This window comes from Chlamydotis macqueenii, chromosome Z (assembly GCF_036417535.1).
Source record: "Chlamydotis macqueenii isolate bChlMac1 chromosome Z, bChlMac1.mat, whole genome shotgun sequence".
NCBI lineage: Eukaryota > Metazoa > Chordata > Aves > Otidiformes > Otididae > Chlamydotis > Chlamydotis macqueenii.
Window position 1 is genome coordinate 37972067 of NC_141593.1, and position 24052 is coordinate 37996118.

A 24052-nucleotide genomic window follows, 5' to 3' on the forward strand; every position below is an offset into this window, starting at 1 on the left:
ATACTGTTTTTCTCCTTGTCGCCTGCTCCTATAAGATCCCTTTGGCTTGTCTTCTTTTTTCCTTCTTTTTATCTTCCTTTCTTTCTTTTATCTCCCTGTCTTCTCCCTCATCCCCCCAAGCTCACTATTTACTCAAAAAACTAAGCTAAAATAGTATTGTCTTCCTGAATTTTGTCACACACCCACCCCCTCGCCACACACCCCTCTCTTCTCGTTACAGTAGATTTAATACAAGATCAGACCTAAAAGAACTCAGCCTCAGTACCTGTTTATAACACCTGAACATTTAAAATAACTTTCTTGAAAAAGAAAACTTTTTTGAAAAAGAATAGTCTCAGTAATTAATTATGTTTGCTACATTTTTAACTCTGATACTCTCTGGAAGAAAACCTTCACACTGTACATTCATAGCTCTGTACCTGTAAAAGCAATGAATTGCCATGAAGTGTGGCCATGCTCCCATTATTCAACCCTTGACCGGAAGCTCTTGTTCCAGCTGCCTTGTATGCACATTGAACCAGATCCTTACACTGGTATGGACCACTGGAATTTTAAACACTGAAATGCCTCTGCTGAGTGAGGTAAGTTTTAGCAAAAAGATTACTTTCCTTTTAGTCTCTAAAGCAGAGGACTGTGCTACAGATTCTGTCCCCTCTATCTTTCTGCTTCCAACCCAAATCTCCAGCTGGCTCCAGGGACTTTTGGACTCTTGAGCTATACTCTCATTGTCAACCCATCTTTAAGATTTATGCATACATGTTGCAGGAAAAATAGTGCAATATAACTCATTGTGAAATCTTTCGGAAGGAAAATGTGATACTTGCTTACCAAATCTTTAAGCAAGTTGGTTTTATCCATTCACACTTCTCTCATGGTCCTCGTGCACTCACTCTTTCACTCACACACGCACATACTCCCAAGGACCAAGATGCATGTGGCCAAGTGGACACGCAACTGTTTCCGTTCATACCTAGTGTATTCATACAACTTTAAAATCTGTAGAGCATCAAAAGATGAAATATTTGGAAAAAAAAATTGAATACTTTGCTCATCTTTCTTTCTATTGTATAATCTGTATCTTAAAAATAGGTTTAAAAATAATCTGTATATCAATGTAACAAATATCTCTGCTACAAAATCAAAGTGACTGTCACTTCAGTAGAAAAGAAGGTTAGGTGATAGCAAGCGTTCTTTTGTTTATATAAATCATCAGTCATTTTGAGTGTGTGATCACATTAAATGACACAGCAGTGCCAAATCTGGGAAAGAATTAATCTGCTAAAAGAACTTGGGGTACCACAGTAACTATTATTTCCAGAATTCACAAATTATAGTTAGAGTTAAAAAGATGTCTATCAGGATTTATGGAAAATATCTGGTATAGGGTAAAGAGAGAAAGCACAAGAAGTCCATTGTTACACTTTACACCCCAGTCCTGGGAAAATCTTCTGTCTATATGCTTAAGACTAACAAAAATGTTTTTGCTTGTAACTTGTGTTGAAAGACTAAACTTTTAACTGCAATGTGTCGTAGTTCAGCCCCGATCGGACCAGACTACGCAGTCTCTCTCTCACTCCCCCCACCTTCTGAGAGAACAGGGAGAGAAAATATAAGGAAAAACGGCTCGAGGTTTGAGATAAGGACAGGGAGAAATCCTTAAAGTTACCGTCAAGGGCAAAACAGACTCGACTTGGGGAAAACTATTCATTTATTACTACAAACAGCAGGAGAATGAGACAGAGAACAAGATAACCTCCCCCCACCCCTCCCTCTTCCCAAGCTTAACATTATCTCTACCACCTTCCCCGACCCCGAGCGGCACAGGGGGGAAGAGGGAATGGGGGCTGCGGTCAGTTCATCATACGTTGTTTCACGCCGCTTCTTCATGGTCGGGGGAAGAACTCCTCACATTCCTCCCCTGCTCCAGCGTGGGGTCCCTCCCACGGGCCACAGTCCTTCGTGGAACTGCTCTGGCGTGGGTCATCTCTTCCACGGGTGCAGTCTCTCCAGAACAGCTGCCCCAGCGGGCCCTCCACGGGCCACAGCTGCCTTCAGGCATCCACCTCCCCCGGTATGGGGTCCTTCACGGGCTCCAAGTGGATCTCTGCCCCTCCGTGGACCTCCATGGGCTGCAGGGGGACAACCTGCTCCACCATGGTCGTCACCACAGGCTGCAGGGGAATCTTGGCCAGGAGCCGCATTACTCCTCCCCCTCACTCTGAACTGACCTTGGCGTCTGCAGCCGTTCCTCACAACAGGCTGGTAGATGTCTCTCAGGATCTTTTTTACATCTTATTCACTTCTCATCTCCTCTCCACTTCTTGCAGCCGGGCTGGACCCAGTCGGGCCCAGTCGGCTGCCTGGCGAGAGGCCAGAGGGTGAGGCCTGCAAGGCCCATGAGGCCTGCACCCCCCCCCGCGCCTCTGCCCCTACTCAGCTTCTTCACATCTTCTCTCCTCTCTCTCTTTTTTTCTGTTTTCCCATTCTTAAATACATTATCGCAGAGGCGTTATCACGAGACATTCTGCTACCAATCGGCTCGGCCTTGGCCAGCAGTGGGTCCGCCCTAGGCCTGGCCAAGTCCCCTGAACAAAGGGGAGCGACTTCTAGCAGTTTCCTACAGAAGCTACCACCTTAGGCCCCCCCTAGTAAACAAAACCACGACACAATGTAACGCTTAATATTTTAGGCCTACATATTAACGTCCATTAACAGGAAATAGTCCCTATAGGTCCTTTCCCTGCTTTGAAGTTTGCATAAAATACTGTTTTCTTCTACTCATTATTTAAATTCCCTCAAAGTGCTATAAGCACAATAGAGTAATGTTAGTACTTCTACTTTGCAAAAGGTTGTAAAGGTTCAAGTGCTAATCTATTTATACATGTATATAGCTGCAGAGGTAAACTCATTCATGCCTGAAAAGTAATTTTTGTATTCTGGGATTATATCTATTAACACTATTACAGAACACAATTTATAGGACCAGTTTTCTCATCTAAAATGTTGATGATGTGAAAATCAAACCTTTAACAGTTGGCACTTACGTACTTCGTGTAGCAGTACTTACGTATTCAGCAGTACTTCATGAAGAAGACATGTATTTTCAATAAAAATCACTGTCAGTTCTATTGACTTTGAAGTTCAATACGGGTCCAAGTGCTTTGCTGGGTTAAGAACTTAATTTTATTTGAAAGAAAATGTTATGATGTTCAATTCAGTAAAAGTCATAGTCTTTATGTATATGAATAATACATAAATTATTAAGCTCCCATCTGCCAGGTGTCAGAAGTAAGAATTAGATGAAAAGATTATTAAATTCCTCTTATATAAATGTAATGGCTAATGCTGGCTGAACCATTTCAATGTTGATCCCCTTTGTCGCTTCTCTTCTGCAAGGACTAACGCATGGTAGTCAGATGAAACAGTTCTGGGGTCACTGCCATTCCAGCTTGGCCTTAAGTCTGGCAAAGGGCTAGAAGAATGAAGGCAAACCTACAGTGACAGATAAAGATTATGATGGTTTTATCTAGAAGAAGGAATTAATAACTTCTGCGGGTGAGACAGACCAGTTGTATCTATTGGATAAACACAGACCTCATTCAAGCTGAGGACCTCTCAGTGTTGGGAGGTCTATGGAAAAGGGCAGTATGGTGGCTCTCACAAGGAATTCTCTTTCAGAAATAAAGAAAAGTGAGGAAAAAATATTTTAAGTTTACCAAGCTTTACAGAACTTTTGCACTGAATGCCTCTGCTCTTTCCTTAAATAAGTAAAAAGGGCATTGCAGGGGCACAGAACTGCTGTCCACTGTACAAGAAAATCTGATAAATTAATTGAAAAATATGATCCCTCCCCTTTTCCATGGAAGCTTTTCTTCCTTACTTGCAAACATTTTTCTTAGTTGTGTGAGGTTCATCCCCTGCTATTCAAGCATTTGTATGACAGATTCCTATTGAGAGAACAGCCCAATAGTTTAGTTATGATTTTGGGCATTAATAGTCTAACAGGGAAATGGAGATGCAAAATCAGAGCAAAGACTCAATTTTCTCCTATCTAAATGGATTAACCTTGGCACCCCTTCTGTTCCTCTCAGTGCTTCAGTGTTTTATCCTTGGCAGCCAACCATCTAGTGAATGAAGATTCTTTACTCACAATTTAAGTCACAAAAACTTCAGCAATCCAAAATTGTCACAAGATGGAGTCCAGTCCTGTTGCTTGTTTAAGACTGATACGTGTCGAAAAACTTTGCATACATTTAGTAGCACATAATTACTATAGTGGGGTATAAAAGCAAAAGAGGTAAACTTGCAAAGGAATGTTTCAGTTTGCTCTAATTTTTTTTAATTGAGAGGAATTAATTGAAACATAGCATGTAGCAGCAGGATGGAAACTACTCCTGACAGATGCAGAAGCTATTTTTTTCCCCATCTTTCACATTGGGCATGTGGTAAACTAGTATACCTGGTTTTTAGTAAACAATAAGGAGCGATTAATTTATATGCTGAGGAAAAACACTCAATTTTTAAATACTGAGCTGTTTTTAAAGCCATGTAATAGTACTGAGATTGATCTAACTATACCATCGTGCCTTACTTGGTGACTGAAGGACTAAAAATTGTGGACTTGTATTAGCACAAAATTGTTGTTTAAAGCTAGGATTGTCACTCATGCTGGATTGTGAAAGTGTGATTTAATAAAATGACTGTGTAAAGAAAAATTGTAGTTCTCAAAGTAAGTGCAGTTTTTGAAAATACAACTCCCCTTATTCTCTTTGAGTTTTACATGGATGAAGAAAAGTCACTGACAGCTGTATCTAACAATATGGCCCAACCAGTGATGCAGACCAGGGCACTTAGGAAGTATTTGTAACCAGGTCTTTATCACTGCTATGGGAATGCTTTTGTTGGTGTCGTCTCTGTTTCTTCACTTCCTCTACTGACTTCTTTATTTGTTTCCTTTAATTGACAGTTGCATATCTTTAACAAAAGCATAAATATTGTGAAAATGCCATAGTGTTTCTTAAGCACTTGATATTTTGACAGTATGGGTCCCAAGAGGAGCATTGTCCCCAAGCCTGTATATATCTTGAACTTTAAGGGCCCCTCTCCTGAAGGCAGAATGAGCATCTGTGCCTTCTCTGTACAGTAACTTCACAAAACATTGTTCACTTCTTGCTTTACAGGCAAGTTTCACCGTCTAAGTACAAATACGTCATGTCATCAAATATTCTCTTTATGCTGTATTACCAAGTGCTAAATGTGTCTTGAAATGAATATTCAATTTAACATTTCTGTAAAAAAATAGGCTAAATGCCAAGTTGAGCAGCTCTTCATTTTGTTCTGAATTTGCTGCCTCTTTTTTTTGCATAAAATGAACGACAGCCTTAGCAAAAATATTGGACAGTATTTGTTCATGCTTTCTGCTCTCTTAGGTATTACAAATGTTTCTGACAATGTTATAGTGGAGTCTGTGACCTTTTGATGTGAACAGACAGGAGAAAGAAAAACTGAGGGTAATTAAAACTTAAATGTTGAAAGTTTGATCTTGCATTCTGTGCTCAGAACGACTTCCCTCTGTAGCAGGAGTTCAGCTTGAATAAACACTACACTAAGGGCTTCTAAGAAACCATTAAAAATGTTCCTTTGTTTCTCCTGTCATACTTTAATGAGGTATTCAGGCCTGTTTTAGAAAGAGATGTTACTAATCACCAGTATTTTCTGTACTGCTTCTTCCAGTAATGAGCCAGAAAACAAAATAGTTTGTAGTGTCCCTCTGTCTAATCAGTCCAAGGCAAGAATGATTAGTTGGCTAGAATTAAGAGGATACAGGTTAACACCACCTGGTTCAGTGTTAAAGTTGGCATGAGATACAGGAGGTCACTTTAACTCTCTCAGATGTAAATCGCCAACAGTGCTCTTCTCTTTAGTTCACTATCCTATGACAATGACTCAGGTAAACATAAGGATATAAAGTTCATTTTTGACTGATCTGGTATAACAAAGCTGTACCTCACACCTTTCACATTGCATGGAAGGTAAGAAAAACCCTGCTTTCATTCAATGTTTAGCTTGTTTTGAAACAAGAACCTATTTAGGTTAAAAGTTGTTTTTTTTTTCTGTCAATGACACACACACTATTTAATGTAAAATGTTTCACCTATAACCTTAAAAACTCAGAGAATGCTGTGGCTTTGTGCTTTAGAAAATAAATTTTACTGTGGTAATAACCAGGAATTTCAACAGAGATGTCTTTATTACCTAAAATCTAATATGTCAGACATTTTGTTGGCTCAATTAGAGCATGAATTCTAAGTGAGTTTCAGGCCTGGTTTTGTTGCCTGACTTACGGAAAAAAATGAATGCTCACCTTCATTCATCGTGCAAGCAGTTAAAATTGGTTTTTCTTTCAAAATCAAAGTTGTGTTGCAGTTCTACCCTTCTCAGAAGATGTTATAGTTGAACTAAATAAGCATTTTCTAAGTATCTGCCAAAGAATATTGGTATTTACTTTGATTTATCTGTCTCTCTACAAAATTGGAAGGTATAGAAAAGAAAAAAAAAGTGTTAGGCAATACAAACAATAAGCAGCAACTGTAGCACATAATTTAAAAAAAAAAAGACTCAGCAAGACTTTGATTCTGGGGTAATTAATTTTCTTAATTAAAACTCTATAAACTGGAGAATTGAAAAAATCTTCCATAATGCAGGTGATAAAAAGCAGACATGTATGACCTACTCCTAGCAGCAGATCCATGAAAGAAACCAGAATATTGTTCTCATTTTAAGATAAGTGAATAATTTACATCAGCTCTTGGATTTTTTTTTTTCTGTAGAAGGTGGAAACTTTATGAGGAATTACTTTTTTCCAGAAAGAAAAAAAGTTTGGCAGAGAACTTTGCCTTTGAAAACCTGTAATTTCATATTATGACCCACAATTTGAAAAGGAGAATTCACAGACAACCTTTCTGCCCCTCTGCAGTTGTGTAATATCCTTGAAGTAATTACTTCCATAAAAAGCTAATCAAAGAAAACATGTAATCTTTGTTTATGTCTTTTCATGTAGTTGGCAGAGTTTATGAAATAGTTGCATAGTTTCGTGGAGCTTGGGGTAGTCATGAAAGCGTGATCAAAGGCCTGGGAATTAAAGCCCTGCAGATATTACATACTTGTGATCTACCTGTGATGCAAGATCTTACAAAATGTTCATACTCTAAAATAAAAAAGAATTTTTCATTGTTGAATTTTATGAGGTTTCTACCAGATTATAACTCCAACCTGTCCAGATCCCTCTGAATAGCAGCACTGCCTTCCCCCCAGGCATCTACTGCCTTCCCCCAGTGTGGTGTGGTATCATTTACGAACTTGATGAGAGCAGATTCCACCTACATCATTAAAGAGATGAAACAGTATTGATAGTATTGCTCCTGGAAGGATGCTACTAGCAACCAGCCACCAGTTGGACTTCGCACTGTACTTTACGTTGATCATAACCCTTTAAGCCTAATGGTTCAGCAGTTCCCCATCCATTTTATTATCCACTAATACAGTCCATATCTTAGTTTGGCTAAAAGGGTAATGTGGGAAACCATATAAAAGGTTTTGCTATAATCAATCCATTGCTCTTCGCTTGTCCCCAGAGTCAGTTATCTCATCACAAAACGCAATCAGGTCAGCAAAGCTTGATTCCTCTACAGTAAAAGTATGCTTGCTATTCCTAATCATCATCTTGTTCTTCATGATCCTGGAAATGGCTTTCAGGAGTATTTGCTCCACGCTCTCCCAGGAATTGAGGTTAGATTGACTAGTCTGCAGTACCTCAGGCCTTCTTTGCCTGTCTTGAATATGGGTGTGATGTTTGCTTTTTTTTTGCCAGTCATCAGGAGCCTCCTCTGATTGCCATGACCCTTCAAAGGTGGTTGAGAGTGGCCTCACATGTTGACATCAGGCAGCTGTCCCAGCACATGGACTGGTGTGTGTCCAGTGGGTTAAGCATGCCTTTACCATGGGCATGACTTCACCATTACAGATGCTGCTATACATGCATCTTAACTTCTGTATTTCTGAAAAAAAAAGAAAGAAAAAAAATAAATAAGCGAAGAGTTTTCTCCACTTCCAAAAATATGAATGTCACCACACATGCTTAACTACTAATTGCTAGTGCATTTTTAGTTCAATCAAGCTATTTCAGCTACATTATTTCCAAAATGTCTCTGACTATAACTTTTAGGTTAAATATTTATAATATTAATCTTGTTCATAGTTAGTTTTTAGAGGGAAAGCACAACTGAGGAAATTACTAGGATGTAGAACTAGACACATGAACTGGCGTCCTTCCTTCATTTTGAAGAAGGTATCCAAAGAAAACAGGCCATCTGTCCTCCCCTGGTTTCACCATCTAGCTTTTAAACCTATTGACCAGTTTTACCCAATTGGGGGAAAAAAAAGGCAAAAGTCTGATAGCTAAATTCCAATAAATCTCACAAAACAACAACAAAGAAGTGCTTGTATTAAGTAGAGAGATACAAATAACCAGTAAGAAATCAGAAGTTTTACACCAGCCAGCTGGGTGTTGACAAGCTATCAGTGTTCACCTGGCTGCAGGTGAGTCAAAACACGTGTTGTTCATTACCCAGGGAGACTGCCACAGGAAATATTTGAAGGCTAATAACAGGTTTGCTACTTCACCTCAGCACAGAATAACTTAATAGATGCTAACAAATTTGTTCCTCTTTGTTCTTTCCTAATATCATAAGAACAAAACATTCTTTAGATTTCTGCCCCAAACTGCCCAGCACTGTTTTCCATATGGACTTCATTTTTCTACTCTTTTGCATCAGTTTGTGGCAGTTCAGGTTTGTGCTAACCATTGATCTGCTCAAGGTTCTACTTGCTTGATTGTCATATATAACACATGTTGTATATAAGACTCCAGGTAACAGGCCCATTATGCCTGATGATGACTAGCAGAAACTTCCAAGATCATTTGTGAAGCTGCTGAAGTAGCTGAAAAATAGACATTATATCCCAGGATAAGCACAAGCAATACCCAAATTATTTCCAATGACTGTATGTCATAAAGAGTTGGTTTTAAGAGGTAACAGAGTATACAAATGCTGGGTTTTGGAATATTGCTCCACTGAAAGATTAAAATCTTGTCATATCTTCAAAAATTCTTCAGAGTTGATCTTCAAAACTGTCTTTTCACAGTTGCTTTCATAATTCATACACATATATAGAATAATTTTTGAAGTGTACAGACACTGAGGATAAATGAAGGGATCAAACTAATCCCAGACTTTTTTTTTCCATTAACATCAAAGACCAGACAAAGCATTGGCCATCCAGTGGGAAAAGCCTACCTCTCCTCTCTCCCAGTCTTAGACTCTTTCCAGTTTCTACTTCCCTCATCATGGGCTTCAAGTGCTATTTCAGCACTGGCACCATAGCTTGCATCTATGCTACACTTGCATCATCTTGGTGCTGCTGACTGCTGTCTCATGGTTTCATTTTCCATCAAAGCAGAGCGTGGAGGGGGGATCCTGCTCTTTAGGATCCTTGCTCCTCAGTTGCTTCCAGGAGCTAGGAAGGACTGCCTCACTGCAGGAACGATCAGCTGAGAAACTCCCACATGTGCAGCTCCCAGGGTAACATCCAGGCAAATTGCACTCCTCTGCCCTCAGCAGACTTTTAAGCACTCACCAGAAGCAACAGCATGATCTTTTCTATAATGAATTTGAGGAAGAAGCAGAACTACTTTCAAGCCACCTGTCCCAAAAGTCAGTTGCCTGTGCCCTATAACATCAAAGCAATGATAGGCTTGCAAAGACGACAGTCCCAAGGAAGACTCTCAGTACCTCTGGCAACACCATGCTGCTGCAACAGTATTCTGACCCTGCCTAAAGTAGATGTATATACAAATAAACAAAATCCATTCTTCACTATCAGGAAGGGGATGCCAAAAACTCTTCTTAGAAACATGGCAAGGAATAGTACATATTTACAGTGTTTATGATTGCTTTTCTTTTTTATTTCTTATATCACAAGCACATCACAAGTAAGAAATATCCACAGGGTCTTCATTGTCAGGCCTTTGATCATGACATCCTTGCCAGATCCAATGTCAGTTGGGCACTGGCTAGTATAAGATCTCTGTATTCCTCCTAGGCAACTTGTCCCCGTTTTCACCTTCTGTACCTATGCTGTTTGAGTTTGCCTGGATCTCCTTGTTCATCCATGCAAGCCTCCTGGTCTTTTTGCCTGATTTCCTTGCTCATCAGGATCAACCACCCTTGGGCTTGGAGGAGGTGATCCTTGAATACCAACCAGGTCTCTTGGACCTCTCTTTGCTTTAGGTCCTTATCCTACTCTTGTAGGACTCTTTGAAGCAGATCCATGAAAAAGCTGAAATCTGCATACGCCTGGCTGCAGTGTTCCTCCAGCAGATACTGGGGTGGCTGAAGCTCCCCTGTGAGGAGCAGGGCCTGTAAATGTGAGGCTACTTCTAGCTGTCTGTAGAAGGCCTTGTCCACATGACTGATGAGAAGAGACTGGGAGAATGGGTTTGTTCAGCCTTAAGGAGTCTTAATTGTTGCCTCCAATCGCTGAACTGGAAGGTGTGGAGAAGATGGAGCCAAACTGTTATTGAAGGTGTATGGTAAAGTGAGAAGGGGAAACAAACACAAGTGCAAACACAAGAAATTCCAGTTAGCTATAAGGAAAAGCTTTTTCACTGAGACCATGCTTAAGTACTTATCGTAGTTCAGCACTGATCAGGACCAGACTACACAGTCTCTCTCTCGCTCCCCCCACCCTCCGAGAGAATAGGTGGAGATGATATAAGGAAAAACGGCTCGAGGTTTGAGATAAGGATGGGGAGAAATCCTTCAAGTTACCGTCACAGGCAGAACAGACTTGACTTGGGGAAAACTTCATTTATTTCTAAAACTAGCAGGAGAATGAGACAGGGAACAAGATAACCTCCCCCCACCCCTCCCTCTTCCCGGGCTTAACATTATCTCTATTACCTTCCCCTCCTGAGCAGCTCAGGGGGCAAGAGGGAATGGGGGTTGTGGTCAGTTCATCATGCGATGTTTTATGCCGCTACTTTGTCATCGGGGGAATAACTCCTCGCATTCCTCCTCTGCTCCACCATGGGGTCCCTCCCATGGGCCACAGTCCTTCCTGAAACTGCTCCAGCATGGGTCATCTCTTCCATGGGGTGCAATCTCTCCAGAACAGCTGCCCCAGCGGGCCTTCCACAGGCCACAGCCTCCTTCAGGCCTCCACCTGCTCCAGTGTGGGGTCCTCCCCGGGCTGCAGGTGGATCTCTGTTCCTCCGTGGACCTCCATGGGCTGCAGGGGGACAACCTGCTCCACCATGGTTATCACCACAGGCTGCAGGGGAATCTTGGCCAGGAGCGGCATTACTGCTCCCCCTCCTTCTTCACTGACCTTGGCATCTGCAGCCGTTCCTCACAACAGGCTGGCAGACGCCTCTCAGGATCCTTGTTACATCTTATTCACTTCTCATCTCCTCTCCACTTCTTGCAGCCCGGCCGGGCCGAGTTGGGCCCAGTCGGCTGCCCGGTGGGAGGCCAGAGGCTGAGGCCTGCAAGACCCACAAGGCTCGCACCTCTCCCTCTCTGCCCCTGCTCAGCTGCTTCACATATTCTCCTTTTTTTTTTCTTTTGTGTTTTCCCCTTCTTAAATATGTTATCACAGAGGCATTATCATGGGACATTCTGCTACCAATTGGCTCAGCCTTGGTCCGCCCTAGGCCCGTCCGAGTCCACTGAACAAAGGGGAGCAACTTGTAGCAGTTTCCTACAGAAGCTACCACCTTAGGCCCCCCCTCACTAAACAAAACAAGAACAGTACTGAAACATTGTCCAGAGAAGCTAGGAAATCTTCACTTCTGGGATTTTTCAAGATCAGACTGGACAAAGCCCTAAGCAAGCTGATCTAAGTAGACCTACTTTAAGTACCTTCAGTGGCCCCTTCCAACATAAAATACTCTGTTGTTTCTGTCTTACTAATGCAAAGTGCAATGAAAATACCTCATAGGCCCTGAATGACTCCTTCCAAGCCTGAGTAGTTAAAACTTACGCCAGACAGTTCAGGGACTCTTGGACTCTGCTAGGCTAGAAGACTTAAACCAGGAAAATGGAGTCCTGTCACCACCTACTGACATGCCTTCTTGTAATTCTTGATAAATATTTGAATGTACTTACAAATGACTGTGCAGAACAAACATGTAGGTGGAATGAGAAAGGGAGAAATAAGGATATGGGGCTACTGTATACATAACGTGCTCATGTCCTTCTCTGCTCAGGATGAAAATACTTTCTCGCCAGGTATACAGTATGCCTGATTAAAACCATAACAGCAATGTTTACAAGTGTAGAAGGAAAAAACATGATGTGTACAATATAAATGTTAGAAACGAATTCTGTGTAGGTGGTTATTAAACATACATCTTGCATCAAATTCTGTCAGACCATGTAACCAGTTGAAACTTTCTGTTATGATGGTTCATGCAAAAGGTGACTGGCACTTAGATTGACAGGTCCATATGAATTACGGGCTGAAGAAGGAACAAGGAAGTTGTTTTCTGTGCTGAAACTTCATCCTTAACATCTTAAAAGAAGCAATAATTTCACATCTATTGACATGTGAATTGCTTTTCACAAAATTTGACCTTCTGATGTCACTCAAATGACCTGTGTTGTATATTAGACTTACCAAAGCTTAAATTGCTCTTGGCTATGATTTTGCTTTATTTTAGTTTGAAGTTTGTAGCCTATTTAAAATAGCTTTCCTATTGTAAATAACATTTGCTTCCTCTTCTGTTGTATCTTACATGGTACTGTGAACTGAGTAAGTCACATAGCGCTGTCTGTGTAACTAAACAGGTAAAAGCACCAAACTTCATATTCCAGCTGCCAAAGAACTAAAGAAGATGACAAACAAAACAGTAACACAAATATTTTTGTATCCTGTTCATGAATTCATCCACCCTCCCAACAAGACTCCTTAAGAGTATGTCTTCTGAATTTTATGTAATTTGAGTTTTTAAAAACTAACTTAAAAACTTTTGTGGGATTTGAAAATCGTTAGATTCCTCTAATGCATGATTAAAGAAAAACTCTGGAGTTGGAAAATTTGATAGTTATGACTAGCAGGTAGAGGAGACATCAGAGGAGTTGATCTCTAGATGACTGTAAAAATGATAAGGCTAATTGACTTAATCAGCAAAGCTGACCAAATGCTGATGTGCCTCAGTGGGGAACAAATGAGGCTAAAAGCACTCATGAGAATAGTTCACCCAAATGGAGTAACTTGCTATAGTTACAGGTGTTGAATGGAAAAGAGCCTCCACATAACGTCTATCTCTACTGAATGCAAGGTGCTTTATCAGTCTGCAGCCTGATTAGGGCTGTGGAAGGCATTAGACTGTATAATGCCATATCAAAATCCTTAGTCATTAGCTTCTAATCTATATATAATAGAGAATTTAACATGTTATTTGGAAACTCTGACCCATATTTCTTGCTTATTATTATGGCATTAGATACACTATGATGAAAATATACCCATTCATGAATCATTTTAAGTACTGAGGCTATGCCTAGAATGATATTATTCATTATAATGTCATATCATCTTTTTAAAACAGAAAGTTCAGCTACTCAAGAGAATAGCATACATTTGACTTTTTCAGTATAATGGTCTTCTAAGAAATCTTTGTAGGAAATGTTAAATCATAAGTAGAAGGCAATGGTTTAACGACTGTTTTTAATGATCCTCAGAAAAAAAAATAATCTATCTAGCTTTTTAGGTTTTTTACATGGTTGTGTAGAACAAGATGAACTATTTAGCTTGTAATGCTGTTGCCTGAGCTTGCACGCTAACACGGTGACTAGCCATCTTGTTAGTTCAGCCGTGGGGACTTGAGCATCCTCTCACCTTGTGAAGAAAAATCAGCAGTGAGCTCGGAGAGCAGAGGAGAGGCAGCTTTTCCCTCTGAGGCCCTGCACCAGTGCCCTATGCTCTGCACCCAGAGCTGATTAACCCCATGTCCACATTCCCTAAAGGGCTCGGTGCTTTAGTGCCCCTAAAGAGCATATTGAATCCAGGACCTTGACCAGGTCCACAGGAGACCCCTCCAGCATTAGCAGAGAGACTGTTAATTCCAGAGATGCTCCTCGTTGAATTTAAGAAAGAAAAGCAGGCCCCCAAAAGGCATGCCCTGCCAACAGGTACCATGCCCCCTTTTGCTGCTGACTTGGCGTTTCCATCCTCCTGAGTGGAAAAAGGAAGGAAAAACGCTGGACTTGGTGGGGAAGCTGTGCACCTCCAAGTGCTGTTGGACGTTAAGAAATAAGGTATTTTATTTACGGGGAAACTACTAGTTTAGTTCCGTAGAACTACCGGCGTAGTTTACTGAGAAGAAGCCTCCTGGCAGGATTTTGGCAAGACAGTGAAGTCAACAAGTGTCGTACCCTGTCATGTTAACCTGCCGCTTTAACCGTGCCCGTTTCCCTGTCCTTGCCACCGAGTGCACCCCACTTGCCCGATCGCCCCCCTGGAGGGGTGTCCGTACCACCCCTTCTCAACCTCCCCCTCATTTCCCGTCCCGTCCCCCCGCGTCGCTCCCCCCCGCCCTCCCGCGCCCATCGCCCCGGCAGCGGGGCTCCCCCCGGACCGTCCCATGGCTGCGGAGGGGCGGGCGGTGCCGCTCCGCCCCTGCCCGCCTCTCCTTCCCCCCTCACCCCCTCTTTCCCCCGCGGTGCCTCGGCAGCATCGTTAAAACTAAGGGGCGGCGCGGAGAAGCGCGGGGCGACTGGCGGGGCCCGGCGGCGCCGCGGGCCATGGGGCAGAGGAGACGGAGCCCCGGGGCGGCGGAGCGGGGCTGCGCCGCCGAGGGGGCGGCGGGCAGCGGCGGCGGCAGCGGTGGCCGCGGGCGGCTGGCGGAGTCCTGGCGGCGGCTGAGCTCCCGGCGTGGCTCCGCCAAGCGCGGCGGACCCTCCGCACCCGCGCCGCCGGTGAGTGCCCGCGACCGGCACCGGGCTCCCCCGTCCGGGCTTCTCGTGAATCCGGGTGCTGGTGAGGGTGTCGTCGAGAAACCTGTTGCGCTTTGGGAGGAAGAATCCCCCATCCATTTCGCTGAGTCTAGCTTTATAACGGCAGCAAGCCTCTGGTTTTGCTCTCCGTGTCCGTGTTCGTGTCTGTGTCCGTGTCCGTGTCTGTGTCCGTGTCCGTGTCTGCGTCTCTGCCGGGGGAGCAGCGGCGCGGCGCCCGGCGCGGGTGTGGGAGCCGCCCGGGAGCGCAACCGGCCTGGCCGGGAAGTAGCGGCTTGGGAGTTGTGCTTGGGTGGTGCGGCTGAGGGGAAAGCGGCGGCTGTCCTAAGGGAAAGGCTTGAAGGCAGACTGAAAACACGCACCAGAGGTTTTCTTCTTGGGAAGGTGTCTTCCTTGGTGGTGCGCATCCCTCCAGCCAGCTCAGTGGGATGCGTCAGGCATCTCCGAGGTGGATGGATGGATAGGCATCTTGATGAAGGTGTGTGGCACGGCATAGATTATATGTCAGGAAAACACACATCTTCCCGAGATACACACAGAAATTGAGAGAACAAATTGGGAACTGAAGTAGAGGAAGTGAGTGACATTTATTAGCGTGCTCGACGGGCTTTTTCCTTGGGATCAGAACCTTACTGAACAAACACAAAAAAAGATTTCAGATGAACCGAAGTGCTCGCTGTCCAAGCACAACCTCGGTCCTCCCGTGTTTAGAAACAGCGTTGTGTGTTCTTACCGAAAGCTGACTCTCTGAGGTCTGGAGTAATACACTTTATTCACACATCAAATGTGTTGTTTCGAAAAGAAACATAGATCTATAAGCTTTTGAGCTGCGGGGCAGATGCCACAGGTTGAATTCCAATTGGGGAAATAACATAGGGTGAAGAGACCTACCGTGGAAAGGATGCCATGGCAACAAGAAAGCATCCGAGAAAGTAACAGTATTCTCTTATGGAGGGGAAGAGAAGGAGTATTGCATTCATCTGTAGCACACTGTAGATAAAAACACTACAATTTCTTTTTTTTTTCAGAATACACTAACTTCTCTTTGCAGCAGGTGCTTTAAATTTAATTCCCAGGTAAGAGTTCTATCACCAGAACTCATCAGGAAAATCCACACTGCAGCTGAGACTGGGTTGTTTTTTTTTTTTTTTTTTTTTTTTAGGGTTTGTTCAGTTTCTGTTGTTCTAAACAAAGTGATTATTGTGCCTTGTGACAGAGATGAATTCTTACCCCTGGCAGAACCTTGAATGAGATTCAGGTTGCAGGTCTTTGGCCAGAACTGAAAGTCTGTATTAATCTTTGATTAATCTTTACATTTCCAGAATCTTTCTGGATGGATGAGGAGCTTCTTCCTGTTATCTTCTCTAAAGCAGTACTAAAGTAGTGTATTGATATTAGTTGATTTGTATTTCACTTGAACTACTAAATTCCATAAACTGAGGGATAGATGGGAATGGTTGATTCTGAATGTTTGTTGGTTTTGTTTTTTTTTTTTTTTTAATTTGTGTTAGTTTTTTTTATAAAACACTATGGTTTTGTGAATGGGTAGCTATTAGTTTGTAGCGTAGGGTTTCTGAAATCACATTTCAGTAGGAATAATTTACTTGCGATCATTTTCCAAAGCAATGCCAGAACATACTAATCCTTAAGACTTTTCCCACCATCACCTTTCTTTTCCTTCCCCTTTGCCTTCAAACAATCCCTGAAGAAAAATGTAAGATTTAAAACCTTTTAGCATTAGCACTCTGGCCTCCCCCCATCCTTGCCTCCCTGGTTGTGTTTTTCTTGTAATAACTTCTATTTATCTGCCGCAGTTTACTCCTTAAAGGTTGTCACTGGACTTTTGGGGGTCAGTGACGAAGTAGGAGGCTGGCACAAGATGCTGTGCATGTGTATTTTTTTGCTTATAGTTCTTCCCTAATCTTGTCTTAATTCCGTTGTTCTGGGGTCTCAGATTATTTCTGTGCCTTTTTAATTATGAAAGGCTAGTTCTGGTCAGTGTTGTTAATCATCTGGAAACTAGCCAGGACGCATGGACTTGCTTTCACTCCTTAAGCAGGCTGGGGTAACAGCCTTTCCTAATGTGCCTTAGGGGAGGGGCCACTACTCTGAGCAGACAGGTTTGGATAGGTGAAAGATGATATGGGTAATCCTTCAGCCCCTCCTTGAAAACTTAGAATATTGCTTCTTTAGAGGAAACTCTGGGATTTAACCTGTGTGGCAAAATTCCATCTTCAAAACTGAGATTTATTCAAAAGAAAATGCAGAGCAACCTGGGGAGTGTGTGTGTGTGTGTGTGTGTTTCTTTTACATAAAGGGTCTCATCTGAATGTCTTGAAAAGCCATTTAGGTAGGTGGTCTTGTGCAAGAAAAGGAAAATTCTGTACTTTGAAGAACTGATTTTTTCCCTATTAAGGCTTGCTTTAGATTTGTTATCAAGTGCAGAAGTTTTAGAATAGTAATTGTGCATTGCGGTTAGTAGTGAGAATAGCTGTTACTTTTCTGCATCATTCTTACCAGGTACTGTATGCCAATATCTGAATTTTCCAACCTTCCTTTTCTTCACATGATTATAGAAATTGCTGATCCTGATGTTTCACACTAATTCAATGAAAAAGTAACAAGTAATAATCCTAAAAGTTGACGTCTGTTTTATTTCTTTAATTGTTAATTCCTGAAGAATTATTTCTTTACCAAAAAAGCTTTTAAAATTGGATTTAGCTTGTTTTGATAGTAGTTCTTGAGTGATAGAGAGGGAGTTGTTTTATTGGCAGGGGCTGAGGAAGGGAAGGATATTTGAGATAGATATAAAAGGTTTGCAAGGTTGGCTAAATCACACATGTGGCTGCCTGTAAACAATCTCTGACTTTAAAGCTGTTATCTTTGTTTACAATGTACTTACTCTGGTGACATTTTGAGCAAAGGGGTAACATATTGAGGGACTAAAGTACAGCTATTGTTTCAGAAATGAAGCCGTGTCTGCTGTTTTCTTCTCTCCATCATCTGCTTGTGTAACGGAAGGCAGAGTGGAAACCCTCTGCTCAAACTGGTGAAAGTTTTGCCATTTGAAACAACAGATAACATTTTGGATCATGTTAAATTTCTGTCCATAAAAAGGAATGTCTGTCTTCTTTCTACCGAGATCTTGAGTGTCATTTGTACTTATGGCCTCTGAGTTACATGAGTTTTTCAACCCATTTTTATGGGGGCCGCACAGTATAGTGTTCTAGTTTGATAAAAAGGAGCTAAAAGGCTATTCTGCTGTACAGCTTCTGATTACAGCAACTTTTTTTCTTTATTGTTTAAAGATAATAGGTTTTTCTTATTGCTTTTGAGCTGAATTTTCCCACAGGATATTTACAGTAGGTCAGAAACAAAATGCCAAGTGAGAAATATACTAACACATGAAATATAATTTTTCTCTTTTATTTTGCTGTGGCATCAATGAAATTACAGCTGTGAACCAGGTCATCGGTCCTGCTCTGGAGGCTAAAAATCAGATGAGTAGAGAAGATTGACAGGGAAAAATCAGCTACCTTATGGCAGAGCTGAGCTACAGTTATGTGTGTATGTGCTTGGGGAACAGTGTATGTACAGTAGTTGTCACCCAGTGAATGAAGAGCTGGATTTCAGAGAGACTTGTGGTGGAGCAGATTAGGAGGCCTTGAACAAAAATTGTCTTGCTCTCTGAGTTCCACGTGTGTGAATTTAAGAAATCAGGTGTCATTTTCTCTTTTTCACTTATTGTGGCAACAGCATACTTGCAAAGAGGCTGGCCAGCCTGGTGAGGAGACTGTTAAACTAGGAGTGACATGAAAGAGAGATTACAGCCCTGAGCTAAGTGAGAAAATGGTGGGGCAAGGGCAGAAAGCAAAAGTGCAGGGTGGGGGGAACAGGGCAGAGCTCAGGTGTGGTAAAACAGGACCAAAGGACACCCACCTCCAGGTTGTGTGCACATCCACACACAGCCTGAGAGTTGAGCAGGGAGGATGAAAGCTCAGTATGTGGTCACAGAGCTGCAGTGTCACCGGCATACCTGTGACGTGGTGGGACAGCTCATGTGGCTGGAGCGCTGCAACAGATGGAGATGAGCCCTTCAGGAGCGACAGGCAGGGAAATGGAGGAAGGGAGCCACCCTCCATGTGAAGGAGCAGCTCAGATGTGTGGGGCTCAGGACTGGGTAAGAGCTTGTGGGTCAGGGTCAGAGGAGAGGTCACTGAGTGTGACACTGGAGGGATGTGTTACAGATCACTGACAAGGGTAAGGAAGAAGATGGAGGTTTGTCTGAACAACCTGAGGAAGTCTCTATGTCACAGACCCCCATCCTCATCAGGAAATGTAACGCATCGGGATGTCAGCCATCCAGGAGATTCCTGGAGGGTGTCAAGGATAACTTATTGTTATTGGTTTTGGTCAGCACACCATGCAGACCCTGTCCATGGAAAGGCTGACCCATTTTGCTTATTCAAGCTATTATAGGATTTTCTTCCAAGGAAATAGCTCTATTCATCTTTTCAGCTGGCAAGCAGAAACAATATTCTCATGAAAACTTGTTGCTGCACTTTTAAATGAAGGCATGGCAATGCACGTGGTGTAATAGCCAGCGATGAACAGGAGCTGCCCACAGGCTTCTGTCTTAAAATTAGTTGGCTGAGTTTGTCCTGCAGCCAAGGAATTTGTGCAGCACAACACAGCCTGAAGGCCAACTCATACATGCAGTGCAGCACATCATGGGCCAGAGCGTACTCAGGTTAACCAGTATGTGGCTCACTGACTCAGTGATGTGCAATGGGCTCCCTCTTGGGATCACTACAGGTGGAGACGGTGATACAGTGACAGCAGACACAGATAAGGCAGGTCCTTACCACCTTCTTTGTTGTCTCCAGCAAGATGTGCCAGGCCTCTGTGCTTAGCGACTCAGGGAGGAGAGGAGCTACCAGCTGAGGATGATGATTGAACTGGGATTGCTTGAGAGCACTCAACCCACACACCACCTGGGAACCTGTCAGGCTGTAGCCCAAGGTGCTGAGGGAGGTGGCTGATGTCCTCATGCAGCGACTCTCCATCAGCTCTCGAAGGTTGTGGAGGTTAGGAAGGTCCCCAACAACTGGAGAAAGGCAAATGTCACACCTGCCTTCAAAAAAGGGCAAAAACCACTCTGAGGAACCATAGGCCAGTCAGCCTCACATCAGTCCCAGGTAAAATCAAGGAGCAAGACCTCCTGGAGCCCATGTCTGGGCACAGCAGGGAGAAGACAGTGACAGGGAACAGTGGGGAAGGATTTACCATCATTTTACCAAGGGTAAATCATGCCTGACCCACCTGACTGCCTTCTGCGACCAAATCGTGGGGATGAGAGGAGAGCAGCGGATGCCACCCACCTCCACCATAGCCAGGCTTTTGGCACTGTCTCCTCCAATATTCTTGTACCTAGGCTGGGACATTATGGTCTGGGAGGGAGGACACGTTGGTGGGTGACGACCTGGTTGGGTGGCGGGCCCACAGGGTGGTAGGTATGGGTCAGATGCCGCCTGGAGGCTAGTATCAAGCCGGGTCCCCCAGGGTCTGTGTAAGGCCTGTCCTGTTCAGCACGTCCACCAGTGACCCAGAGGAGGGGATGGGGGCCACGTGTAGCCCTGGGGAGGGGGCAGCTCTAGGGGACAGCCCTGGGTGCTGGTGGGCAGCGAGCTGAGCTGGGACCGCCTGTGTGCGCAGGCTGTAACAAAGGCCAGTGATGCCTGGGGTGGTGTCAGCAGGACATGGCCCGAGAGCCAGGAGAGGGCAGGGACTGTCCCCTCTGCTTGGTGCTTGTCAGACCCTGCAAGGAGAGGCTGTGGGACCAGGGATGATTTAGCTGGGAGAAGCGATGGCTTTGGGGACACCCAACGACATCCCCAGCACCAATGGCAGGGGATGGAGGGGAAGCAGCCAGGCTCTTCACAGTGGTTTGTGGTGGGAGGGCGAGAGGCAGTGGCACAGCTGAAACACAGGAGGCTCAGGCTGGAGATAAGAAGAAGCCTTTTACCCAGAAGGACAGTGCAGCAGTGGATCTGGGGCTCAGGGAGGGTGTATTGTCTCCATCCTTGGGTGTTTCATGTCCTCACTGGATGAAGCCCTGAGTAGCTTGGTCTGATCCCCCAAGTGAGCCTGATCTGGACAGGGGCTGGGACTGGAGACCTCCCCAGGTCCCTGCCAGCCTGAGTTACCCTGTGATTGTGTAAATCAACATTAAAAAGTCCTTAGAGAATTAATTTACAAGATGCACACCAGCACATCTAGCAACTCTTGTCTATAACTTTAATAACTTCATTAAAAACTTAGAAGCATACCAACAGTGGTTATCGGAAGTGAAAACACATTTCTTAAGAAAAATGAAAATAGCAGTTCTAGCCCAAGTCAGGGACTGGTAAAATAACCTGATAATATTGTAAAATGGGAAGTAACACTTTGCCTGGCCGTTCTCCCTCTTACACTGGTGGGAGGGTGCACCCCTTTCTCCCTCAGCCCCCGGGCTCAGCCCTGGCTCCTCGCTGCCTCCTTCAGATAAAGAATTTAGCTCACAGGAGCTAGCTAAAACCAGATGTCCATTATATTTGAATGTAATACTTTTCTGGTGGTTTCATTGTCCAGAAAGCACAGCAATAAAAGATGCAATAAAAAATGGAAACCAGAAATTTCTATCAGCGGTGTAAGTGGGAGGCGAGGCAAAGTCTTGGGCGGGTCAAGCCTACGAGAGGTGCTTGTGCAGGTTGCAGCTTGGACATTGTGCTACTGGAGGACTCACATCATCAGATGAGTTGTAATGAATTTTACTTCTGAGAAGAAAATATTTGTTTTTATCATTAATTTTTTAAAGTTCTTGGTAGCTGAAGAGAGCATAACTAATTCTTTGCACAAATGCTTTGTCATGTATGACAAATTGGACATTTTGTCTAGCTTTTCTTTTAGGTAACTGCTCTTTTTTCTTCATTTTAGCATCTATAAAATGGAGTTTTAAAATATTATGTAGGATATAGTGGAATGTTTGGGCTTTTTTTAGTTTGTTTCTGTGTGCTGTGGATGAACAACATTTTTTCTGACTGCTTACTTGGGTGTATTAATAACAAAGCCAAAAATGATGGCTATTTATACTTCAGATTAAATGTAGTTTCCTGCACCTCAACATGAGGTTGCTTTGTTAAGAATCTCTCCTGAATGTGTTGCCTAGTGTCTCCCTGCAGTGGCCTTCCAGTGAGGATACTTGTCAAGAAACTTCTTGTAGTAGACCAGACCTATATACTTGTCTGGGCCGCTGATCTTGAGTTTGTTGTTTTACTGGTGGGGAAAAAAAAAAAAATATTTCTGCATTGCTTCTTTGGTGCATGTGTGGCCTAATCTGTTAAGTAATGCGACAGCTAGATTTTTAAGGGTTCATAATTCATTATGATTTTAGGAATCATGTTTTTATCAGAACTGTCCCAAGGAAAATGTTTTCACTTGCCTGTTACCATTCTTGTAAAGGAAGCCTCTGTTGTGTGGACTGAGTGCTGTCTGATCCTGGAAAAACATCCATAATCCTTTGTTATTAGTATGAAGTTACTTTGAAATTGCTAAATTCTGTGCTGAAGAGAAAGTTTCAGATTTTGGATTTAAGTAATTCTGGAAGATGCTTGTATTAGGCAACCCTCAGAAGTCCCGTCCACGCTGAATTATTCTGTGACTGTAGCTTTTGAGAGTAGTACTCTGCACCTCGTAAAGCAGAGTGTGCCGTAGCTGACTGTGGTCATGTGTGATGCAAGTCACTGCAGACCTAGGATGTGATTTTCAGCGCAGAAGATGAGGAAAATATGAACAAAATACCCAAACTCGAATGAAGAGGGGAAAGAAATTCTCATTAAAATGATAGAACAATAGTTCCATTTCCACAATTCTCATCGGTTTTTCTCCCCTGAAAATCTGTCAAGGGTTATTAAGTTGAAGACATTGCGTCTCAGAAAATACCAAGAACTGAAGTTACCTTGCTGTTTTTCTTGTTTTCTTGTGGAGATAATAATTATTAATTATTAATGTACAGTCTATTCTCTATCTGAAATCAAAGTACATGTATTTCAAAAGGAGGTGGAAGTCTAATAATTGGAATGATAGTGTCAAACTCCATGGGCAGAATTCAAAAATTATTAATAATTGGGCGTTTGTGACTTTATCTCATTTACCTCTGATAATTTTTAAGTGATGGCTGTCTTTCCTTTTTAAGAAAAGATTGATTTCAGAATGGGCATCTGGAATCAGCAGACATCTTTTAAAATCTTGAGCACTTACGATTATATGCTGTGGATGAACTGGTGGTAGTCTGTGAGTTGGTGAGGTAGAGGTGCTGCTGTCCTGACCACCCCACAAAAAGCCAAAACAGACCCCTGAAGGCTTCCATTCCCAAAGGACTTTTTATCTATTATCTGTTTTGTACACTTGCTCAGGTCTTGTCTGAAATGACTGGATTTTATTACAAAGAGAAAAAAGTTTGAAATTGCAGACAATAAGTTAGGAGTAAGGAAAAAGGAAACCAAATGGTGTGGGGAGATAAGAAGTCCCTAGACCTGTGACTAGGAGCACAAAAACTTGTATCTAGAGCAGGAGACATTTTTACCTTCCACAATCTCTTTAACAAGTGGTCTTTTGTGTGGCATATATATATATTTTTTTTTACTATTATTTTTTTCACCATAGGAAGCAACTACTGTGAGACATGCATGTAGGCTTTTGAAATTCACCTGAAGGTTATGGGATATTTTTTTATTCAGCACAGCATGATATAAACAAGTACTTCTCAAAGTATCTGAGATGTTAATATTAGTTCTGAAAGCAGGAGTACATTTTTAGACACAACTTGCACTTTTTAGTCTAATAGTGGCTGGAAAGTGATGCAACTATCATATTATAACCCATTTGCTGTGTTTGTAGCTGAAAGCAACTATTTAGAGACATATATTTAATACTTC

General features: G+C 42.8%; 1 protein-coding gene across 1 annotated transcript in view; it reads left to right on the forward strand.

Annotated features, from left to right (window-relative positions):
- Positions 1-14867: 14867 nt before the first annotated feature.
- TRPM3 (transient receptor potential cation channel subfamily M member 3) overlaps positions 14868-24052 on the forward strand; it is a 437387-nt gene continuing 428202 nt past the window's right edge. The window contains exon 1 of the mRNA XM_086771551.1: positions 14868-15041. Within this exon, the coding sequence (XP_086627677.1) occupies positions 14868-15041 (174 nt within the window). The remainder of the gene's footprint in view (positions 15042-24052) is intronic.